Source organism: Furipterus horrens, unplaced genomic scaffold, assembly GCF_987537825.1.
Source record: "Furipterus horrens unplaced genomic scaffold, mFurHor1.1.pri manual_scaffold_3, whole genome shotgun sequence".
Taxonomy (NCBI): domain Eukaryota; kingdom Metazoa; phylum Chordata; class Mammalia; order Chiroptera; family Furipteridae; genus Furipterus; species Furipterus horrens.
In genome coordinates, this window is record NW_028327173.1 from 145,002,698 (window position 1) to 145,022,595 (window position 19,898).

The 19,898-nt window shown below is 37.5% G+C and overlaps 1 protein-coding gene across 1 annotated transcript in view; it reads left to right on the forward strand.

The window, feature by feature from the left end:
* The first annotated feature begins 348 nt into the window (after window positions 1-348).
* Window positions 349-19,898, forward strand: part of TMCO5A (transmembrane and coiled-coil domains 5A) — a 120,940-nt gene continuing 101,390 nt past the window's right edge. Inside the window, exon 1 of the mRNA XM_090268337.1 lies at window positions 349-446. Within this exon, the coding sequence (XP_090124463.1) occupies window positions 349-446 (98 nt within the window). The remainder of the gene's footprint in view (window positions 447-19,898) is intronic.

Genomic DNA, 19,898 nt, shown 5'->3' on the forward strand with positions numbered 1-19,898 from the left:
GATCCGAAACCTTCCAGGTTAATATGATTCAGACACACACAAAAAAGTTACAAACAGTGAAGAATCTGGCCAAAATGTACATATTCCATTATGCAGAAACATATTCACTATGGCATTCTGCAATTGATTTTATATCTTCCCCCTCTAGCTCCTATGGCTAAAGTTGGCAAAAAAGACTCAATGGGGCTAATTTGAGATATCATGAACTTTCCCCAGTTAAATAACTCTTTTGGGTAATTTCCCAGTGTTTTAGGGAGATTCTCCCCCTCCAGAGCTCTCTTCTTTTACAGAAAGTAAGAGGAGCAGGGAAAAACTATGTATCCTTAAAAAGAGGAGCTTCGGGTCTTCATGCCGCCTCTTGGTGCTCCTGGACCTGCTGGCCTTCGGGCTTCCTGCTGGTCCATGCTGCTACTCCCCATAGACTTGCTATTGCCTGTTATTGTAAGGTCTGTGGATTGTACCTCCATCTCAGCAAGACCTAAGGTGTCCCATTACTAGTCCTTGTAACACATCTACACTAAAGGGTCTGAAAATGCTCAGCTGCTTTCTTCGCACCACCCTATTTAAAACTGCAGCACCTTCCCTCCCACACACAATGCATTTTTTTCTTCCCAGCATTCTCCTTTTTTATTACACCAAGTAAAAATAAACCTACTCATTTATTTTTCTCCCTGACTTCCCCCTCCCCCCACATACACACACCCTAGAATATAAATTCCATGAGAGCAGATGCTTTTTGCTGTTTTATTCACCGTCTGCCTGGTGCTTAGGATAGTGCCTGACATATATAGGTGCTCTTTCAGTGTTTCAGTGTTTATTGAATGAATGAATGAGTGAATGAATGAATGAATGAATGGTTAGTTGGCTATATGATGAAATTAGATGACTGGCCTTAGGACCCAGGATTCCCATATTAGTCACACTTGAACAGGAAGGGAGCTCAACCTCGCAGAGAAATAGAAGTAAGAGGTTACCCCTTTATGCTATGCAGAAGTCAGACCCGTTAAACCTACTGCGACTAGAGGAAAGACTCGGCTATGAAACACAGGCACCCATCTAGGCTCTGAACTCTGCACCAACGATGAGAAATCATTGTCATCCCCCCCATTGTGACACGCTGCCCCACCCATCCAATGTCAATAAGAGTCATGACCTATTGGAAGGTTCTGAGATTCTACTGGATAACTCCAGTGGGGAAAGATTAGACTTTTCAGAAGCAAATTGACTAGGGAAGAATCAGAAAGACCATACACATCAGAAGGGAGGTAGAGTTTGTTGAAGTAATGGAGATAAAGAGGAGAAACTAGGGCAGAATGAGCCCAATTACTTAATTCTGCTTGGTTTTTCTTTGCCTGATGTAATACTAAAGATCTCAATATCTAGAGATCCTTACAGAGGCCAGGCTAGAGAGCAGACAGATTACTTTTTAGGGCAGCTATGCACCTACGCCATTCCCATGGGACCTTAAATAAATCAGCTAGGTCTAGCGCAAAAAAGGACTTAAGAAAAATTGATAACTTTTATTGATTCTTACTGCTGTTTATAAATTTCCAAAGGGTTTTTGTTGGTGAACCATCCGTGAGTATACCTGCTAGCAGGACGTACACTCAATTTGCCAGCATTATCCCTCTGTCTTCACTGTATCCTTACTAAGGCATAATCTAATCATGGGCAGAAGAATCAAAAGGCTGGATTTTGTCACAGCCAAAATGAGAGGGCTGGAGGGAGAAAATCAGTTAATTTTGTTCCTGTATTTCTGGACTCTTGACTGCTTACTCCACAAATGGACTCACTTCCCCAACTCATTAGATACATCTCTGTTGGTATTTCAGGGGATCTACAATGGAAGAACACAAAGAAAATCAACTAGACTATGAGTAAGTAATTATGGTTATGCAAAACCACACCTAGAACCAAAATATGAAGTAGGTTTGCTATTGATGCTTTTCCTCACTTTCTAGTCTCCCTCTCTCCTTCTATTTCTACCTATCCATCCACGCCAAGGTCTCTATGCTCTCCTGAAGAGAATATTTGTAAATCCTCTACCAAGCCAGCCTTTCCAAGGTAGGATTTTCTGTTCCAAAATCATCCCATTCCTACTCAAAAGTCCTTTTGTCTCACTACCTTATTCTTGGATAATTATTTCAATTAATTAACTGACACACAGAAAGAGAAAAGTTTCTTGAGAGCTTCCCATGTTCCAGGTACCTTTCCTAGACTACTCTAGCATTAACATTCTTTTTTTTTTAAATTTTCTTCACAAGAGGTGTTTGCATTTTTATTAAACTTACTGGAGTGACATTGGTAAATAAAATTATATAGGTTTCAAGTGCACAGGACTATAATACATCATCTATATATTACATTATGTGTTTTCCACCCAAAGTAGATCTCCTTTTGTCACCATATATTTGACCCCCTTTAGCCTTTACTATCTCCCCTGCCACCTTCCTTCCCCTCTGGTAACTACCAGGCTGTTGTCTGTGTCTGTGAGGTTTGTTTATGTATTTATTTTTCTGGTTTGTCTTGTTTGTTCATTAGTTTTCAGTTTTATATCCCACATGAGTGAAATCATATTGTTCTTGACTTTTTTTCTTCTGACTTATTTCACTTAGCATGATATTCTCAAGATCAATCCATGTTCTCACCCATGAGACTATTTCACCTTTTCTTATGGCCAAGTCGTATTCCATTGTATATTTTTACCACATCATCTTTATCCAGTCATCTGTTGAAGAACACTTCAGTTTCCATGTCTTGGCCATGGTGAACAATGCTGTAATGAACACAGGGGTGCACCTATATTTACAAAGTAATGTTTTCAAATTTTTCAGGTTTATACTCAAAAGAGGGCTTGCTGCGTGATATGATAACTCTTTTCTTAATTCTTTGAGGCACTTCTATCCATACTGTTTTAAATTGATTGTACCAATTTACATTCCAACCAGCAGTGAATGAGGATTCTTTTTTCTCCACATTTCCAACACATTTTATCTGTCTTGTTGATGATATAGCCATTCTAACAGGTGTGAGGTGGTATCTTGTAGTTTTGATTTGGATTTCCCTAATAGCTAGTGGTGAGAATCTTTTCATATACAGTATTCCCTCACTTATCACGGGTATTACATTCTAGACTCCCCCACCCACACGCAATAGGTGAAAATCTGTGAAGTAGGAACCTTACATTTATTTTAGTATGTATATATATTAAGGCTTTATAAACCCTTCCCACACACTTATAAACCGTTCCCAGTCCCTTATTAACCTTTTCAACACTTTTATAAACACTACCTATGTTCTTAAACATATTCTACACTCTTTAACCTACGTAACTTTAACAACATATGTATACAGTACCGCAAAATCCCGCAATATAGCGAAAAATCCATGATAAATAATTAAATATAATATTTTTTAAAATCCCGCAATACAGTGAGGCCATGATAAGTGAACCACGCTTTAGAGAGGGACTACTGTATCTGTTGGCCATTTGCATGTCTTCTTGGGAGAAGAGTCTGTTCAGGTCCTCCACCCACTTTTTTAATTGAATTTTTTGTTATTGTTGCGTTGTATGAGTTCTTTATATACCTTGGATATTAACCGCTGCTGGAGGTTTTGCTTGCAAATATCTTTTCCCATTTGATTGGTTACATTTTTGTTTTGTTGACAGTTCCTTTTGCCATGCAGAAGCTTTTTAGTTTGAGATAGACTCATTAATTTATTTTTGCTTTTGTTTCCCTTGCACTGAGGTCGAAATTATAAAGTCTCTAAGATCAAGGTCTATAAATTTAGTACCTATTATTCTTCTATGTAACTTAATGCTTTGGGCTTCTATTTACATCTTTGATCCATTTTGAGTTAATTTTGTATGTGGTGACAGATAGCAGTCTACTTTCATTCCTTTGCATATGGCTTTCCAATTTTTTTTTAAATGACAAAAGTCAACAAAGTTTTATTCTATGATAGTCAGATGACCTTAGAGTAGACTTAACAAAATGTTACACATACAAAAAAAAAAAAAAATACAATCATCTGTCTGCTTTACTTCAAAATTTTCAATAATTATGCTAAATAGTTAAATAATTTATAGAAATTCTTGCACACTTGTCCCTAGACACATTTCCAAGGTTTTTTTGTTCTTCAGCTCCTCTTTTTTTAAGTATATTTTATTAATTATATTGTTATAATAGTTCCGTATTTTTCCCCTTTGCTCCCCTCTGCCCAGTACTCCCCCCCAGCAATCCCACCCCACCAGTCCATGCCCATGGGTCATGCATACGGGTTCTCTGGATTCACCCTTTCCTATATTATTCTTTTTTAAAATAATTAATTAATTGATTGATTTTTCATGATAATAAAAAATAACAATCCCCCCGCTCACACTTAAGACCCTTTATAATCTTATAAAGGACATTGGGCAAAGGTCTCATGCTCCTCTAGCTGCTTCAAGCTGGACATGGTCGTTGTCCTATCTACCATTGGGTCCAGAAATTCCTAATAAGAGTAGGGGTGTGGAGGGGAGGGTGGCCTTCCCATATGGAGAAGGATCGTGCAGATTCCAGGTCAGTTGCTGCCCCCAGACAATGCTGCGCTTGGTTTAACAGGCTGGCATCCTTGTTGTATTCTGGGGGCAACAGATTTGGCAACAGGGTTAAAGACATCATTCAATCCATAACAACTGCATGACAAAAGGCAGGGATTAATTTTTCAATGTCCCACATTAGGGAAAAAAATTGCTTCTTTGGAGGAAGGTATGCAAGGCACGTCTCACCTGTCCAAAAGCCTTTTGCCCACTATACTTAGTTTGAGCTGAGGGGAATATTTTACGTTCCCTCCCTTTCAGATATCTGGGCCCTTTCTGTCCAAGCCATTAGGATAGAAAAGAGAAACCAGTTTTAAAGTGAAGCCCACAGACCACCCCATACTTCACCAACCCAGCCACTTAGTTCAGCCAAACCATTGAGTTCTAGGAGGCAGTGATGCAGACAGGATTAAGTGAGGCCTATATGTACAAACAATCACTCAGGTAATGAGATCATAGGCTTATGCCCTTTGAAAACAGAAAACACATGTTAATTTATGTAACATAACCCACATACAAGTCTCTAAATCTGTAGGACTGTCTTATCGGAAAGACATCCAGTTGCAAGGCCTTTGACATTCTTCTTGCCTGTAAATTAAGCATCTTTGATGATGCTACAAACCTAGTTTAACTTTCAAATAATAACAAACTTTAAATGGAAAGAAACTTTAAAGACAGTTAGCTGTACTACTTTATAGTCTACCACTGAGCATTGTGATTTTCCTTGAATCAGATTTTTCTCCTTAAGATTACCTTCCTTGTCATTAAAAGGACTGCATTAAGTCCAGTTTTAATTTATCCTGTTCATTTGCATAAATACAACAAGAGCAGCAAATGATCACTTATGATCTTTAAGTCTGCTTTGCTGGAACTTACACAATGAACATTTAGGGTGACCTTCAGTCTGCCCTTCAGAACACAGAAGCTGAGTCACATACCTGCTATTCAGCCTTGCTTGTAAACACCTGTCTTTTCCAAGTCCTTCAAGTTTTGCATTGTGCCTTAAGTTCCCTTCTAGCCATCTTTCAGGAAAGCAACCTTTGTTCCTTTCCTGGAGAGATTTCCATGGACCATGCAACCAACCAAGGTGCCAAGCCTATTTTCTTGTGGGCTTTTATTACCTTCAAAAGTCAATCCTAGTTCCTAGCAACCAGAGCCCAAGCATGTCTCCTTTAGGAATGACATTCCAGTCAAAGTCTTGGTCACCAAAACCTCTTTAACAACTGGTCTTATTAGTTTTATGCAAAGAACCTTGTGTCATTACTTATTTCTTCAGAATACCAAATTCTGGAGGAATCAGGTAGGGAGAAAAATATACAGCGTGATGGAAAACACTTGTCCTTCTAATATTCACTAAAATTGCTTTTCCATTCTTTTTTTTTTTCCCCATTAAAAATTTTTGTTTGTTTTTCTATTACAGTTGTCCTACTTTTGTCCCTATTGCTTCCCCGCACCCTGCCCACCTCTTCTCCCATAGTCAGTCCCCATCAGTTGTCCATGTCTGTGGATAATTTATACATGTTCTTTGACTAGACCCTTACCCTTCTTACCCCCTTCTCTCCCTCCCACCTCCCCCCTTGTTACAGTTAGTTCACTCCTTGTTTACATACCTCTGGTTCAATTTTGCTCATTTGTTTGTGTTGTTCATTAGTCTCCTGTAACAGGTGATAGCATAAGGTATTTTTCTTTTGTTGCCTGGCTTATTTCGCTAAACATAATTCTCTCTAGTTCCATCCATGTTGTTGCAAATGGTAGAAGTTCCTTCTTTCTTTCTGCTACATAGTACTCCATTGTGTAAATGTACCACAGTTTTTTGATCCACTCATCTACAGATGGGCACTTAGGTTGTTTCCAGCACTTGACTATTGTAAATAGTGCTGCTAAGAACATAGGGGTGCATAAGTTCTTTTGAATTGGTGTTTCAGGATTCTTCAGATATAATCCTAGCAATGGAATTGCTGGTTCATAAGGCAGTTTCATTTTTAGTTTTTGAGAACATTCCATACTGTTTTCCATAGTGGCTGCACCAGTCTGCATTCCCACCAGCAGTGCACCAGGGTTCCATTTTCTCTGCATCCTCGTCAGCACAGGTTGTTTGTTGATTTGTTGATGATGGCCATTCTGACTGATGTGAGGTGGTATCTCATTGTGGTTTTTATTTGCATCTCTCTGATTGCTAGTGATGTTGAGCATTCGTTCATATGTCTCTGGACCCTCTGTATGACCTATTTGGAGAAGTGTTTGTTCAGGTTCTTTGTCCATTTTTTAATTGGGTTGTCTGTCTTCTTGGTGTTGAGTGGTATAAGTTCTCTATATATTTTGGAGATCAATCCCTTGTCTGAGATATCATTGACAAATATATTTTCCTATATGGTTGGTTCCTTTTTCATCTTGCTGATGTTTTCTTTTGCTGAGCAGAGACTCTTTAGCTGATGTAGTCCCATTTGTTTATTCTTTCTTTTATTTCCTTTGCCTTAGGAGATATATCAGTGAAAATGTTGCTATGTGGGATATCTGAAATTTTCCTGCCTATGTTTCCCTCTAGGATTTTTATGGTGCCACAGCTTACATTTAAGTCTTTGATCTATCTTGAGTTTATTCTGGTGTATGGTGTAAGTTGATGGTCAAGTTTCATTTTTTTTGCATGTCCCTGTCCATTTTTCCCAACACTGTTGGAAAGGCCCCCTGTTGAAGAGGCTCTTTTCACTCCATTTTATGTTCATTCCCCCTTTGTCAAATATTAGTTGACCATATAGACCTGGATTTATTTCTGGGCTCTCTATTCTGTTCCATTGGTATATGTGTCTGTTCTTAGGCCAGTACCAAACTTTTTTGATACTGTGGCCTTGTAGTACAGTTTGATATCAAGTATTGTGATTCCTCCTACTGTGTTCTTCTTTCTCAAAATTGCTGTGGCTATTCGGGGTCTTTTTTGGTTTCATATAAATTTCTGAAGTATTTGTTATAGGTCTGTGAAATATGTCATTGGTATTTTGATAAGGATTGCATTAAATCTATAAATTGCTTTGGGTAGTATGGACATTTTAATGATGTTGATTCTTCCCATCCATGAACATGGTATGTGCTTCCAGTTATTTGTATCTTCCTTAATTTCTTTCTTCAGTGTTATGTAGTTTTCTGAATACAGATCCTTTACCTCCTTAGTTAAGTTTATTTCTAGATACTTTATTTTTCTTGTTGCTATAGTAAATGGAATTTTTCTCCTAGTTTCTATCTCTGATATTTTATTGTTGGTGTACAGAAATGCCTTCGATTTCTGAATATTGACTTCGTACCCTTCCATTTTGCCAAATTCACTTGTTAGGTTGAGTAGTTTTTCGTGGAGTCTATAGGGTTTTCTAGGTACACTATCATGTCATCTGCAAATAATGACAGTTTTACTTCTTGTTTTCCAATTTGGATGCCTTTTATTTCTTTTTCTTATCTGATTACTGTGGCTAGAACTTCCAAGACTATGTTTAATAGCAATGGAGAGAGGGGACATCCTTGTCTTCATCCTGACTTCTGGGGGAATGCTCTAAGTTTTCGTCCGTTGAGTATGATGTTCGCTTCAGTTTTCTCGTATATGGCCTTTATTATATTGAGGTATGCTCCCTCTATTCCCATTTTGCTGAGAGTTTTCATCATAAATGGGTGTTGTACTTTATCAAATGCTTTTTCTGCATCTATTGACACGATCATGTAATTTTTGTCTTTCGTTTTGTTTAGGTGGTGTATTACATTTACTGATTTGCGAATATTAAACCATCCTTGCATCCTTGGGATGAATCCCACTTGATTATGGTGTATGATCTTTTTAATGTGTCGCTGGATCCTGTTTGCCAATATTTTGTTGAAGATTTTAGCATCTATGTTCATCAGCGATATTGGCCTTTAGTTTTCTTTCTTTGTTGTGTCTTGACCTGGTTTTGGAATTAGGGTAATACTGGTTTCATAGAAAGAGTTTGTGAGTCTTCCCTCTTCTTGGATTTTTTGGAATAGTCTGAGAAGGATAGGAGTTAGTTCTTTCCTAAATGTTTTGTAAAATTCACCTGTGAAGCCATCCAGTCCAGGGCTTTTGTGTGCTAGAAGTCTTTTCATTACTGCTTCAATTTCACTAGTTGTTATTGGTCTGTTCAGGCTCTCTGCTTCTTCTTGATTCAGTTTTGGAAGATTATATGTTTCCAGAAAATTATCCATTTCATTTAGATTGTCAAATTTCTGGTGATACAGTAGTTCATAATGATTTCTTACAATCCTTTGTATTTCTGTGATATCGGTTGTGATTTCTCCTGTTTCATTTCTGATTTTATTTATTTGGGTCTTCTCTCTTTTTTTCTTCATGAGCCTGGTTAAAGGCTTGTCAATTTTGTTTATCTTTTCAAAGAACCAGCTCCTACTTATGTTGATCTTTTGAACTGTTAGTTTAGTCTCTATATCATTCAATTCTGCTCTGATCTTCATGATTTCCTTTCTTCTACTCGCTCTGGGCTTTGTTTGTTGTTCTTCCTCTAGTTCTTGTAGCTGTAGGGTTATATTTTTTATAAGAGATTCTTCTATCCTTTTTAGGTAGGCCTGTATTGCTATGAACTTTCCTCTCAGGACTGCTTTCACTGTATCCCATAAGTTTTGGGTTGTTGTCTGTTCATTATCATTTGTTTCCAGAAACTTTTTTTATTTCTTCTTTGATGTCATTGTTAACCCATTCATTATTTAATATCATGTTATTCATTCTTCATGAGTTTGAATATTTTTGAGTTTTTTCCTTAAGGTTGATTTCCAGTTTTAAGCCATTATGATCTGAGGGTGCTCAATATAATTTCAATATTCTTGAATTTGTTGAGGCTTGTTTTATGTCCTACCACATGGTCTATCTTTGAAAATGTTCCATGTGCACTTGAAAAGAATGTATGTTTTGCTTCTTTGGAGTGAAAAGTTCTATATATATCAACTAAGTCCATTTGATCTAGAGTGTTTTCAATGCTTCAATATCTTTGGGTTTCTTTGCTTCGAAGATGTGTCCATTGTTGACAATGGGGTGTTAAAATCCCCTACTATGAGTGTGCTGCTATCTATATCCTTCCTGAAGTCTTTCAAAAATTTCCTTATATATTTGGATGCACCTATGTTGAGTGCATATATGTTTACAAGGATTATATCTTCTTGATGGATTTTCCCCTTAAGTATTATGAAATGTCTTTCTTTGTCTCTTTTTATGGACTTTGCTGTAAAATCTGTTTTGTCTGATATAAGTATTGCTACCCTAGCTTTTTTTTTTTTTTTCATGTCCATTTGCTTGAAATACTTTTTTCCATCCCTTCACTTTCAGTATGTGTAGGTCGTTTGTTTAAGGGGGGTCTCTTGTAGACAGCATATATGAGGGTCATGCTTTCTAATCCATTCAGCTACCCGATGTCTTTTGATTGGTGCATTTAATCCATTTACATTTAAAGTTATTATGAATAGGTATTTATTCATTGTCATTTTCCCCCTTTGTACTTGTGTTTCTCCCTGTCTCTCTCTGTTTCTTCATCTTCTTAAAGCAGACCTTTTAACATCTCTTGCAATGTGCGTTAGGTGCAGATGTATTCTTTTAGCCTTCCTTTGTCTTGGAAACTCCTTATTTCACCTTCCATTTTGAATTAGAACCTTGGGTAGAGTATTCTTGGTTATAGGCCTTTGTTTTTCATTGTTTGGAATCTTTTTTGCCATTCCCTTCTGACTGTAGTGTTTCTTCTGAGAAATCTGATGATAGCCTTATTGGAGCTCCCTTATATGTTATTAGCTCTTTCTCTCTTGCTGCTTTTGGGATTCTCTCTTTGTCTTTAAATGTTGCCATTTTAATTATGATGTGTCTTGGAGTGGGCCTGTTTGGGTTAATCTTCATTGGGACCCTCTGTGCTTCCTGTTGTCCTCCTGCTCATTGATCCAATCTTCTGCTTCCTCTAGCCTGGTTTTAATTCCTTCTACTGTGTTCTTCAGTTCAGAAATTGTATTCTTCATTTCCTCCTGGTTCTTCTTGATAGCTTCTATGTCCTTTTCCATGCTGGTTTAATTCTCAGTAAGTTCCTTGTAGTTTCCCTGGAGTTCCTTGTAGTTTCCCTGGAGTTCTTTGTAGTTTTCTTTGAGCTCACTGATCTCATTGAGCTTCCCTATAATCCATCTTTTGAATTCCATATCTGGTAGTTTGCTTCCCTTTATTTCATTTAGCACTCTTTCTGGGGATTCTTCCTTTCCTTTCGATGGTTGGTTGTTTCTCTGTCTCCCCATTTTTGTGACTCTTCTTGTTTGTTGCTGCTTCTTGATTGATCTGCACTTCTTGGATCTGCCCCTGGTGGCATCAGATCGTGTACCAGTCTCGGCTTTCCAATTTTCATTGCACCATCTATAGAAAAGGCTGTCTTTTCTCCATTGTATGTTTTTGACTCCTTTGTCAAATGTTAGTTGCCTATACACGTGTAGGCTTATTTCTGGGATCTCAATTCTGTTCCATTGATCTGTGTGTCTTTTTTTCTGCCAATACCATGCTTTTTAAAAAATTATTGTCACTTTGTAGTACAATTTGAAGTCTGAGAGTGTGATACCTCCGTCTTTGTTCCCTCATCCCCACCCCCACCCTGCTCCTCAGGATTGCTTTAACTATTCAGGATCTTCAGTGGTTCCACACAAATATGATTTTTTTTGTTCTATTTCTTTAAAAATGACATTGGGAACTAAATGGGGATTGCATTAAATCTGTATTTTGTTTGTATAATATTTAACTACGTTGATTCCTCCAATCCATGAACACAAAATATCTTACCATTTCTTTACATCTTCTTCAATTTTTAAAAATAATGTCTTATAGTTTTCAGTGTATAGGTCCTTCACGTCCTTTGTTAAGTTTATCCCCAGGAATTTTATTCTTTTTGTTGCACCTGAAAAGGGAGTTAATTGAATTTTTATTTATTTTTCTCAAATTTCAATGTTAGTACATTGATTTTCTATCTTGCAACTTTACTGTATTTTTTTTTACTGCATGTTTATTGTTTCTAATATTTATTGGTAGAGTCTTTACAGTTTTCTAAATAAAGAATCTTCTCATCTGCAAAAAAATGACATTTTTACTTCTTCATTCCAAATTTGGATGCCTTTTATTTCTGCCTCATGCCTGATTACTCTGGCTAGGATTTCCAGGCTTTTTGAACAGCAGCGGTGAGAGTGGTCAACCTTGTCTTGTTCCTGATCTTAGAGGGAAAGCTTACAGTTTTTCACCATTGAGTATGCTATTAGCTAACTGTTGTCATATATGGCCTTTATTACGTTAAGGTGCTTTGCTTCTATACCCATTTTAGTGAGTGTTTCCATCAGAAATGAATATTGTGTCTTGTCAAATGCTTTTTCTGCATTATTGATATGATTATATAATTTCTACGTTTTATTTTGTGAATGTGGTATATCACATTTATTGATTTGCATATGTTGAACCATCCTTGAGTTCCTGGAATGAACTCCAGTTGATTGTGATGTATTATCTTTTGTATGTATTCTTGTGTTCGATTTACTAGTATTTTGTTTAGGATTTTTGCCTCTGTATTCATCAGAGATGTTGGTCTGTACTTTTCTTTTCTGTGTGTTATTCTTGCAAGGTTTCAGTATCAGGGTAACATTGGCCTCATAAGATGTGTTAGGAAGTATTGCCTCTTCTTTAAATTTTTTTTTAAGAGTTTGAGAAAGATAGGTAGTAATTCTTTGAATAACTGACAGACTTCACTATTAAAGCCATCTGGTCCTCAACTTACTTTTGGGGAGGTTTCTGATTGTTGTTTCAATTTTCTCATTGTTTAATCAGTCTGTTTAGATTTTCCATGTCTTTGTGATTCAGTCCACAAAAGTTAAATATTTCAAAGAACTTGTTCAATTCTCCTAGGTTATTAAATTTAGTGTCCTATAGGCTTTCATAATATTCTTGTATGATCTTTTGTATTTCTATGTTGTCTGTAGTGACGTCTTCTTCTTCATTTCTGAATTTATTTGAGTCTTCTTTTTTTTCTTAGTGAGTCTCAGGGGTTTGTCAATTTTATTAATCTTTTCCAAAAGCCAGTTCTTTGTTGCATTAAGTTTTTGTATTGTCTTTTTGTTCTCTATTTCAATCAATTCTGCTTTAATTTTTATTATTTCCGTCCTTTGGCTAACTCTGGGATGCGTTTGTTCTTCTTTTCCTAATTCTTCAAGATGTAATATTAGGTGATTTATTTGGAAATTTTCTTGTTTCTTGATAGCCTATAATGATATAAACTTTCCTCTTATTACTGCTTTTGCTGAATCTTAATAGATTTGATGTGTTGTATTATCATTCTCTTTTGTGTCTATGTATCATTTTTTAATTATATTTTATTGTTTATGCTATTGCAGCTGTCCCAGTTTTCCCACCTTTGCCCCTATCTACCAAGCCCTACCACTCTCTCAAGCAATCCTCACACCATAGTCTATGTCCATGGGTCATGCATATATGCTCTCTGACTACTCTATTTCATATGCTGTACTTTACATCTCCATAACTATTCTGTAACTAACAATTTGTACTTCTTAATCTTTTCACCTTTTTTTCCCATCCCCTGACCGCTTTCCCATCTGACAACCATCCAAATGTTCTCTGTACTTATGATTCTGTTTATATTCTGCTTGTTTATTCTGATTTTAGTTTCAATTGTTGATAAATACATATTTATTTGCCATGCCATTGTTCATATTTTTTATCCTTTCTTTTTTTCTTCTTAAAGAAGACCCTTTAACATTTCATACAATACTGTTTTGGTGGGGATAAACTCCTTCAGCTTTTCCTTGTCTGGGAAGAACTTTATCTGTTCTTTGATTCTAAATAGTAACTTTGCTGGGTAGAATAATCTTGGTTGTAGGCCCTTGCTTTTCATCATTTTAAATATTTCTTGCCAATCCCATTGAGCCTGCAGAATTTCCTTTGAAAAATCAGCTGATAGTCCTATGGAAGTTCCCTTGCAGGTAACTAACTGCTTTTTTCTTGCTGCTTTTAAGATTCTCTCTCTGTCTTTAACATTTGGCATTTTAATTTTAATGTATCTTGGGGTGGGCTACTTTGGGTTCATCTTTTGGGGACGCTCTGACCTTCCTCGACTTGTATGTTTATTTCCATCACCAAGTTAGGGAAGTTTTCAGTCATTATTTTTTCAACTAGGTTTCCAATTTCTTGCTCTTTCTCCTCTCCTCCTGGCACCCCAATGATGTGAATGTTTAAATGCATGAAGTTGTTCCAGAGACTCCTTACACTATCTTTTTTTTTTAATTAGGTGTTTTTGCTTCCTTATATTCCAAGTTGCTAATTTGATTCTTAATTTCATCCACTCAGTTGTTGTTTCCCTATAAATTGTTCTTTATTTCAATTAGTGTATCCTTTGTTTCTGATTGGATTTTTTTATGCTTTTGAGATCCTCACTAAGTTCTTTGAGCATCCTTATAACCAGTGTCTTGAACTCTGAATCTAGTATATTTCTAATCTCCATTTTGTTTAGTTCTTATTTCTGGAGTTTTGTTCTGTACTTTCATTTGGCTCATGTTTCTTTGTCTCCTCATTTTGGCAGCCTCCCTGTGTTTGTTTCTATGTGTTAGGTACAGTTGCTACCTCTCTCAGGCTTGGTAAAGTGGCCAAATATAGTAAGTGTCCTGTAGAGTCCAGTGGCACAGCTTCCCCTATTGCCTAAGCTGGGTACTCAAGGTGTGCCCACTGTGTGGGCTGTGTGAACCCTTCTGTTGTAGTTGAGCCTTGATTGCTACTGGCAAGTCCAAGGCCAGCCACCAACTATGTTCTATCTAGGGTCACACAGCATAAGCTACTAAGCAATCTGCAGATGGCTGTTACTATGCTGGACTTAAAGGTGCCTGAGTGAGACCAAGTTGTGAACAAAGGCTGGCTGCTGTTAGTACCAGGCCTGGGACAACATGGTGAGAGGTGTAGGGTCACTGAAGTCAGATGCTGCTTTTTAAGATAATTTGGGAAAATCTGAAGCAAGGGCCAAGACAAACCATTCATATGGAAAAGCCACTGGAAACAGCTTGGGTGGACCAAATAGTTGCGTGGGGCAGGGCCTCAGAGAATCACCAAGGTAAAGCAAACATTATGAGCCAGGTTCATGGAGTCTCGAATATGACACCTGCCTGCTGGCTCTGTGGATCTATCGGGGGAGGTCTCAAAAAAGGAACAATGGCTTCTGCTAGCACTTCTTTCTGGGAGAAAGTTGCCCTCCACCTCTCACCCTATTGCCAGAAAATTATTTCCTTCCTTGTACATCTCTGATGCCTTTCAATCTGCTGCCCCTATGCTTGAGCTCAGAGGGAGTGAGTCTGACTAAGTCTGTGTGGACATTTAAGAGGAACTGCCTGAGACTCCAAAGTTTCTGTCTTCAACAGCTTCAGTCCCCACTGGTTTTTACAGCCAGAAGTTACAAGGACTTCTCTTACTGGCATTGGAGCCCTAAGCTGAGGGTTGAGTGTGGGGCTGGGACCCCTTGCTCCTCAGATAAGCCTCCTAATTTTTATCCAGCACACATGGGTGTGGGGCCAGCTTTTTCCATGTCTTTTCCCCTTCTACTAGTCTCAGTGTGGTTTCTTCTTTAATTCCATAGTTGGTTTCTTCTTGAATTTTGTAGTTGCTGTAGTTGTAGGACTTCCACTCAGCTCAATTTTTGATGGTTCTGAATGATGGTTGTTCTATAGCTTAGTTTTAATTTTGATGTGGTTGTGCCAAAGGGTGAGTCGTGTTCCTCTGCATATCTTTGATCTCTTTTCTTATTTCTCCTTTAACCAGTTATTTTTTAGTAGCATGTTGTTTAATCTTCACATATTTGGGGGATTTTTTTCCTGCTTTCTTTGTGCAGTTGTTTTCCAAAGTCAGAGCAGTGTGATAGAGGAATATACTTGGTATGATTTCAATCTCCCTAAATCATTGAGGCTAGTTTTGCATTCTAACATATCCTTGAGAATGTTCTGTGTGCACCAGAGAAGACTGTAATCTGGCATTCTGGAATGAAAGGCCCTGTAAATGTCAGTTGTGTCCATTTGGTCTAATGTGTCATTCAAAGCCAGCAGCACTTCCTTATTGATTTTCTGTTTAGATGACATATGCATAGCTGTTAATGGGGTATTTACATCCCCTACTATAATTGTGTTTTCATCAGTTTTTACCTTTAATTCTATTAGTAATTGCTTTATATATTTTGGTGCTCCCTCATGGGTTGCATATGTATTGAGAAGTGTATGTCTTCTTGATGTATTGTCCCCTTTAACATTATAAAATGCTCACCTTTGTCTCCTGTTACATTTTTAATCTTGAAATCTATTTTGTCAGATAGAAGTATGCACAACCACTTTTCTCTGGGTGCCATTTTCTCAGAGAAACTTTTTCCACCCTTTCACTTTAAGGCTATATCTGTAACTGCAGCTGAAATATGCCTCCTGAAGGCAGAATGTGGTTGGGTTTTATTTTTTGGTCCAATCTGCTACTCTGCCTTTTTGTTGCTAAGTTCAGTCTATTTACAGTTGGGTAATTTTTTAAAGTATATTTTATTGATTATGTTGTTACAGTCCCATTTTTTTCCCTTTGCTCCTCTCTGTCCAGTACTCCCTTTCCCTCCAGCAATCCCAACCCCCTTAGTTCATGTCCATGGGTTCTGCATATAAGTTCTTTGGCTTCACCCTTTCCTATATTATTCTTAGATTCCCCTTGTCTATGTTGTACCAACTGATTATGCTTCTTAATCCCTGCACCATTTCCCCATTTCTCCCTCTTCCCCCTCCCAGCTCATAACCCTCCAAATGATCCCCATACCTATAATTCTGTTCCTGTTCTGGTTTACTTAGTTGAGTTTTGTTATTATTTTTTAGATTCAGTTGTTGATAGTTGTGAGTTTGTTATCATTTTAATGTTCATAATCTTGATCTTCTTTTTCTTAAGTAAGTCCCTTTGACATTTCATATAACAATAGTTTGGTAATGATGAGTTCCTTTAGCTTTACCTTGTCTGGGAAGCACTTGATCTGCCCTTCCATTCTAAATGATAGCTTTGCTGGATAGAGTAATCTTGGTTATAAGTCCTTGCTTTTCATCACCTTGCATACTTCTTGCCAGTCTCTTCTTGCCTGTAAAGTTTATTTTGAGAAATCAGCTGATAGTCTTATAGGCACCCCTTTGTAGGTAACTCTCTGTTTTTCTCTTGCTGCTTTTAAGATTTTCTTTATCTTTTACCTTTGGCATTTTAATTATGATGTCTCTTAGTGTGGTCCTCTTTGGGTCTAGCTTGTTCGGGACTCTCTTGCATGTCTACTTCCTTCACCAAATTTGGAAAGTTTTTCTTCATTATTTTCTCACATAAGTTTTCAGTTTCTTGCTCTTCCTCTTCTCCTTCTGGCACCCCTATGGTTCAGATGTTAGCATTTTTAAAGTTGTCCCAGAAGTTCCTAAGCCTCTCCTCATTTTTTACAATTCTTGTTTCCTCATTCTGTACTAGTTGACTGTTTAGTTCTTCCTTATGTTCCAAATCATTGATTTGAACCCTGGTTTCCTTCCCTTCATCATTGATTTTGTGTGGATTTTTCTTCATTTCACTTAGCATAGCCTTCATTTCTTCCCTTATGCATTTGCCATACTTAAGCATATCTTTCAAGCCTATGAACATCTTTATCACCAGTGTTTTGAACTCTGCATCTGTTATGTTTGCTAGCTCCTCATCACTTAGTTATCCCACTGGAACCTTGATTTATTTCCTCTTTTGGGCCAGACTTCTCTTTCTTCTCATCTTGACAGGCTCCTGTGTTTGTTTGCCTCTGTGTCTTAGGTAGAGCTGTCGCTCCTGTTATATTGTAAGAGGTGGAGCCTTAGATATTCATCTGTACAGCGTGACCTGTTTCACCACGTTGTGGTACTGTATGTTGGGGTGGGGTCTGAGAGGGAGGGAACAATGCTGCCTGCTCAGCACTTGCCCCTCTTCCAGGCATCTCTCCCACTTCTTATGGGACTGTCGCCTCTCCAGCTGTCATTCCTAGAGTGGGTGGGTCTGTGGACATTCTATGACTGTGAGGGCCCTTCAAACAAGTAAGCTCCACCGAGAGACTGGCAGTCTCCTCCTCCACCCCAACCCCCACTGGTTTGCACAGTCAGAAGCAATGAGGCTTGATATATCCTGGCACTGGGACTGTGAGCTGCACTGTCTGGTATGGTGCTCGGAGCACTCCCCAGGTGTCCCTCCCTTTAAAACGTGTGACTGTGCTTTCTGTCAGCCTGGCACTGCCATCGCTGCTGCAGTGACCACACTGCATCCTCTCCGCCCTGGCTCCACTCCTCCTACCTGTCTGGATGAACACCCATTCTTTATATCTTTCTTTGTTTGACTTCTATGCAGATCAATTTTCTGGAACTTATGGTTGTCTCCAGTCTTGAGGCAGTTGCATTTTCTCCCAGTAGTGGAGGGAGACACAGCATGTCTGTCCAGACCTCCATCTTGGCCAGAAGTCTCCCTCACATTTGGGTAATTTTTGATGTATGAGGATATCCTGTAGCCATTTTATCTTTTGTTTTCAGGTAGCTCAGGGTCTCCATTGTTTCTTTTCTCTTGTGTGTCTGTGTGTTGTTTTAGTTTGGTGGTATTCTGATTTTTTTTCCCTCTGTTTTCTCATTTTTATGTAATGAGTCTCTGTTTTTGACTTTTGTGTGTGTGATTACCATTGGGTATATCAAAAGAAATTTTCAAATATACAATAGTCCTTTTTCTTCTGAATGCTTCTTATTTCCATTCGCCTTTGAAAATTCAGAACTGTACTACTACCACTTTTATATTTTTATGGTGCCCAATTATTCTTATTTATGCTGTGAGTTCATTTCTGAATTGCAGTAGCTATTGTCTTATACGTCTCTTTATTTTTAATGTTTTACCTCCTTTAACCTTTATATTTAAATGTATAATACCCATTTCTGGAAAAAAAAAAAAGGCTGCAATATCCTGCTTCAGTCTATCAGTTAATTGTATTACTTATAATTTGTATCCTTTTATTTATTTATTTTTGTTTCAAGTAGAATTAAACCCCTTCAGGCTCCTGTAATGGAGGTTTTGTGATGGTAAATTTGCTCTGATTCTGTATGCCTATGTAAGTCTTTATCTCTCCTTCATAACCAGAAGAAAACTTTGCTGGATATATTATTCTTGGCTCGTAGGTTCTCTCTTTCAATAGTTTAAATATTCAATTCCACTCTCTCCTAACTTGTAGGGTTTCTGCTGAAAAATTCAATGATCATTTAATGGGCTTATCTTTATAAGTTTCTGTCTTCTTTTCTCAGTCTGCCTTAAGAATTCTTTCTTTATCATTAATTTTTGACAGGTTTAATATAATGTGCCTTGGAGAAGGCTTTTATGGATTGAATTAATCGAATGTTCTGTTTGCTTCTTGGATTCAAGTATCTACCTCTTTCTATAAGTTTGAATGTTTTCGTCAAGTATTTGTTTTGTTTTGTTTTCATTTAATCTGCATTGTATTTTTTCCATTATCATTTAGTCCCATTATATCCCCCTCCCCCACCAATCATCACATTGTCGTCCACATCCATGAGTCCTTTTTTCCTTTTTGCTCAATTCCAGCTGTCATCCTGATCTCCAACTATGAGTCTGTCCCCATTTTACTTATTAGTTCAGTTTGTTCATTAAATTTCACATATGAGAGAAATCATATGGTATTTGTCTTTCTCTGACTGACTTATTTCACTTAGCATAATGTTCTCCAACTCCTCCAACCTGTCACAAAGGGTACATTATTCTTTTTTTAAATGGCTGAGTAGTATTCCATTGTGTAAATGTCCCATAGTTGTTTTATCCACTCATTTACTGATGGACACTTGGGCTGCTTCCTTATCATGGTGATCATAAATAATGCTTATGTTCTTTCAAAGTAGTATTTTGGGTTTCTTAGGATATACTCCCAGAAGTGAGATAGCTGGGTCAAAAGGCATATCCATTTTAAATTTTTTGAAGTAACTCCATACTGCTTTCCACAGTGGCAGCACCAATCTGCATTCCCACCTACAGTGGAAGAGGATTCCCCTTTCTCCATCCATGCCAGCACTTGTTGTTTGTTGACTTTTTGATGATAGTCATTCTGACCAAAGTCAAATGATACTTCATTGTGGTTTTAATTTGCATTTCTTTGATGATTAGTGATATTAAGCATCTTTTCATATGTCTATTGGCCATCTGTGTGTCCTTTTTGGAGAAGTGTCTGTTTAAGTCCTTTGTCCATTTTCTAATTGGGTTGTTCATTTT